The sequence below is a fragment of the Pseudoliparis swirei genome, chromosome 15, assembly GCF_029220125.1.
Source record: "Pseudoliparis swirei isolate HS2019 ecotype Mariana Trench chromosome 15, NWPU_hadal_v1, whole genome shotgun sequence".
Classification (NCBI taxonomy): Eukaryota; Metazoa; Chordata; class Actinopteri; order Perciformes; family Liparidae; genus Pseudoliparis; species Pseudoliparis swirei.
In genome coordinates, this window is record NC_079402.1 from 4,215,620 (window position 1) to 4,220,591 (window position 4,972).

At 40.1% G+C, this 4,972-nt stretch overlaps 1 protein-coding gene across 1 annotated transcript; it reads right to left on the reverse strand.

Annotated features, from left to right (window-relative positions):
- Positions 1-1,508: 1,508 nt before the first annotated feature.
- LOC130205282 (uncharacterized) lies at positions 1,509-4,509 on the reverse strand. Its single transcript, XM_056432539.1, has 4 exons — positions 3,278-4,509; positions 2,977-3,123; positions 2,120-2,221; positions 1,509-2,017 (listed from the first exon to the last, which is right to left on the reverse strand). The coding sequence occupies exon 1, from the start codon at positions 4,361-4,363 to the stop codon at positions 3,347-3,349; it is 1,017 nt and encodes a 338-aa protein (XP_056288514.1). The 5' UTR covers positions 4,364-4,509; the 3' UTR covers positions 1,509-2,017; positions 2,120-2,221; positions 2,977-3,123; positions 3,278-3,346.
- Between the last annotated feature and the right edge of the window lie 463 nt (positions 4,510-4,972).

Here is a 4,972-nt window from a genome sequence, read left to right on the forward strand (position 1 = left end):
TCGCGCTCTCTGACTGCAGGTCAGTGGTCAGCAGGGCCGTCTCTCAATCAAGAGGTTGGCGGTTCAATCCCCGCCCTATAGGCGACGTGTCCTTGAGCAAGACGCATCACCCTGAACTCCCTCTATGTGTCTCTGGTTTCTGAATGTGATGTAGAAGTTCAAACATGCGCCCGGTCCTCTCCATCGGGGGCAACGGTCCATCGCACCTTGTCCTCTACGGCACGTTTTCTTTTTTTTGGAAGGTGATCCAATCCTCCTCTTTTCTTTTCTTTTTTCTCCTCCTCTCTCGCTCCTCCGCCACTGCGCTTGGCGTGCGCCGGCTGCGCTTGGCGTGCGCTGGCTCGTTGGACCGCGGCCGGGCCAGTGGCGCGCGTGCCTCCAGAAGCTGATGAATTGCAGGCGAGACGCGGGGCGGCAGCCGGGCCGTCGCTCGCCATCACCGTCTGCCCCGTGCGATGGGGGGGGGGGAATCGGATGAGACGGCGCTGACAACTTCATTTAACACCAGATCTGGAGGAAGCCGCGAGGGCCACGGCGTCTCTGGATAATTGATAACTCCGCCGCTCCACCACGCCTCTCGGCTCATCATCCAGCCCGACCGGCGGCGGACACATTACTGCACAGATCTGAATGCTTAGAAATGATTTTCACACCACCAGAAGAAGAAGAAGAAGAAGAAGAATAAGAAGAGCAAAGCGTGTCGTGGTGTGTTGGCTTTTTTAAAAATCTGCTTCCAGAATGCGTTTGATAATGGTGCCAATACTTTACACTCAGAAAAGTTTGACCAGTGTCTACTCAATAAAATTAAGGCAACTAATGACAATTAATATAATTGAATAGAATTTAATACTTCATCTTTGATTAAAAACTATTGATTTAATTAAGCAAATTTAAACAAAATATTAAATACAAATATTTTGGATTTACTAATAATATGGCAAATGTTGAGTAAATCCAAATCAATTATACAGGGGAAATGATTAATATTTACTAGGTATTCAAAAGAAAGTAATTTAGATAAACCAAATAGCTGTGAAAAAGTAATTTAGATTTACTAATTATGTGGATGAAATTGATTTATATTTACTAAATATCCGGATAATACCAATTTATATTTACTAATTTTATTGGTGAAAATGATTAATATTTACTAGGTTTTCAAAAAAAAGTAATTTAGATATACCAAATAGCTGTGAAAAAGTAATTTAGATTTACTAATTATGTGGACGAAATTGATTTGGATTCAATACATAAAATAAGTTACAACAACTCAACTTGGAAGAATGTTACTTAATTCAACACATTTAAACTGAAATTGTTATTTATCTTTACATAAATACATTTTGCAAATCAACTTATAATTGGTACGACATGACTTAAAATCTATGTAATGTTATTGATTGTCACTTTGTTCGCATAATTTTTTTTATGTAGAATCTACTTAATATCATGCCTTCTTTTTGCAAGAATGTACTGAGGAACAGTTAACAAATTACCACATTTAGGACAGCAGTTAAACATTTATTTGTGAAACTTGTACACATATTTTAAAACATGAGACTATAAACACTAACAATCTGTGAAACATCAACAACAACGGTTATAATGCAGCAGCATCAAAATAAACTTGTTACTTCTTCTTTTTTTTAAAGCAGAACATCACACATTATTTCTGAACAACAGTTATAACTGAGCACTCAGACCTTTCTTAAGCCAGTAGCTTGCTATTGAGGCTGTTCACTTTCGGGGAAAGCTTTGAACAGTCCAGCTCGAGGAAGAGTTTCTGAAAGGCTTCAAAGGTGTACCTGAGCTTCTTGGGATAGGCAAGATTGACTGCATACGTCAAACCAATTAGCATGGCACAAGCCCTTGGGAAGTTACCCAGAGCGGTCAAGACCTTTGATCCATCTATGACAATTCCGATGTCCTCTATTCCCTCTGACAGATTCGTCTGGATGCTGTAGATTGTCATCCCTTGTACAGCAAGGTCCTGTGCCACACTGTCTTGATCTGCATCCTAAAATAACAAGAACATTTTGTATTTTAGACTGTACAGCTAAAGGAGATGGTCCTAAGTAAATAGAGATTGAGAGAGAGAGATATATGCATTTCAACTTACATCATACTCTTTAAAGAGCTGATCATCAGATTCCCCAAGGTAAACCATCAGACACCGGATGACAACATCTCTGGTTATGTCGATGTTCGGATTGCCAGGAGCCTGAAATAACAAATAAATATTACTCAAGGTCATGGTGCAGTTTTTAACACGAAGAGGCTTTAGACTTAAAATACACTGGTAAGAGCAGAGTAATGTAAAATATATATAGAGAACATTATTGTCCAATTCGGTGGCCATACAAACTGATGTAATTAAAAAGATATGCACTTATTTAATACACATTTTTATGGACAGTCACAGGCTAACATTTCCTCCTGCAGATTTAATATAAATTGAGATATAAATCAGTGTTTCCCCCACCATTCTACCAGGGTGGCGGCCCGCCCCCCTAAAATCTCCGCCCGCCACCCTGTAATTTTCTCTTTAGCGCCAGATTACAGCAGAAGGAATTTAAGGTCCCCTTTCTTAAAGAGCACATATTTGTTCTTTTAGTAAACTAAACATCAGTTATTGATCGTATCTACACAACAGCATGTCATTTCTGTCTCTACGTGTCGCGGTAACACTTCTCGGTTCGCCGTCTTTGCGCCGCAGAGTTCCGATGCCGGCGTGTCTGCGTGCATCTGGATGGAGCAAAACAAAAAGTCAGTCACCCTCCCCGCCCCGCCCCCCCCCCCCCCCCCGGTCACCTTTTTCACCCCTCATGAGTTTGTAGGTATGTGAACACAAACATGTTTTAAGTGTTTGTGTCGGTCGGTCGGTCGGGTCGGTCGGGTCCCCCCTCCCCCCCCTGAAGCTGTAAACCTAGGGGAAACACTGTAAATATAAACATAATATGGCCAAACTTAGGATACCTTCAGTAGGATAGTCTGCAACCTCAATCCCATGGCCCCGCCCTTTGAGTGGAAGAGGCTCAGAAGCCTGGGAGAGTGTTCATCCAGCTTGGACATGAACTTCGATTCCAGGTGCACTGTTGTAATTCTGAGAAACTCATCCTGGATCTAAAAAGACAAATGATGTAACCTGTAAATTATATTTGAAAATACCTGAAGCATCATTTATGAGATGACAGTGACTTAACACATTTTGTTTAAAATTGCTGACCCCTCACAATTGCAAAGGAATGTTTCTGATTACCATACACTTGTAACTCACATTAGATGCCTCAAATAGAGCTGGCCACCTGGCTTTGATGTCCTCTATGGCGGGTGATTGGTTAACGATTTAATTTCTTCGGTGTGCAAAAGTTTGGGCCATCTTTTCTTTGATCAGTTTTTTGTTGTCTCTTTTCCTTACTTCAGTTAGCAATTGAATCCTGTCCTGTTCTTGACTTTCCTCATCCTCTCCTGCTGGGTAAGGTGGGAGGTAGTTTACTTCTGCCTTTCGAGGCTTTTTCACGTTCTTTGCAGATTTCTGGTCTCCAGGGCTCTTGCGCTTCAAGGCATTGCACATCACCTCAGGAACACCGTAGCCTCTGAGTTTGGTGCGATAATTTGCCATCTTGTATTTGAGGCTTTGTTGCCAGCCATAGTAGCCTGAGAAGGAGCCAGGTTCCTTCAGACAAGGATATGTCTTTACAAGTGCCTCAGCAACATCACATATCTGTGCACTTGATGGATAAGCTGTATATGTATATATAGTTTCAGCCAGCTTCTCCAATATGTCTGCCTTGACCTTTGAGGCAGTCAGAAGTGTTCCATTCTTTCTGTAGTCTTCATCGGCTCTTTCAAGGTACATCTCAGTCTCATATGAAAACTGTGGAATGGGGAACTGCTTTGGCCATGGCTGACATCGTTCAGTGGTGCTTCTCCATCTAGGCAAGATAATAGTGTCCGTTGAAGATGATGTTCCAGCAGAGGACTCTACATTTGATGCAGATGACTCTGCATAAGAAGCAGAGGACTCTACATTTGATGCAGATGACTCTGCATAAGATCCCGAGTCACATTCTGACTGTTGACCAAAAGAAATGTCCACACTTTCATCAACTTGCTGCAAATTAAGAAGAATCTTGAGAGCATAGACGACCTTTACAGTGTCTTTGTGTTTAATTTGGTCCGTTTTATGCAGTGTGAAGTAATCTTCAAATTCTGAGTCCAAATACTGAAGACTGAACTCCTCCAGAATTCCAAAGTTCTCTTTCAGAATAGTTTGCAGCTCCTCCACAGTCGATGGGATTCCTGATGGAAGGACCAACTTCTCAATCCGGTCGTTGATGATAACTCGCAGTTTTTTCTCCATCTCTCCAGCCTGATAAGAATATGAACAGACAGAAGCAGACGCTTAGACAACACATACAGTAAATACTACAATGAAGAGCATAGACGTTCCACCAGAAGAAAAAAAAGAAACAAACAAACTCAGAGATAATATTACTGACAACTGAAATACACTTGAATTTTCTACAAAATATTATATTTCCTAATTATGTCATCATATGATAAATCACTGATAATTAAAAGTCAATAGAACTCTGATAATTTTTTGTGTATTGTCATGTATTGTATTAGTTATGTGTCTAATGTAAATTAATGCTCCTATCATGTTGGACCACGTTGTTTTTCAACTATTACAATTTTAATTTAATATGCCCAAATCATTTAACTTTAATTCATCAATTTATACAGGCTTTTTAAGATATATTTGTATATATTAAGTATTGACACCAAACAAGTTAATTATTATTATTATTACCTCATTGATGGAATCATAACAATATACTGTATATGTAAGCCCTAACATATAACATAACTGTCATGAAATTGCTCAAAAGAAATTAAAATTCCAGTTACATGAACCAGAATACAGATAACATGATGCATGTGAAGATGTAGGGTTCAATATAATGTC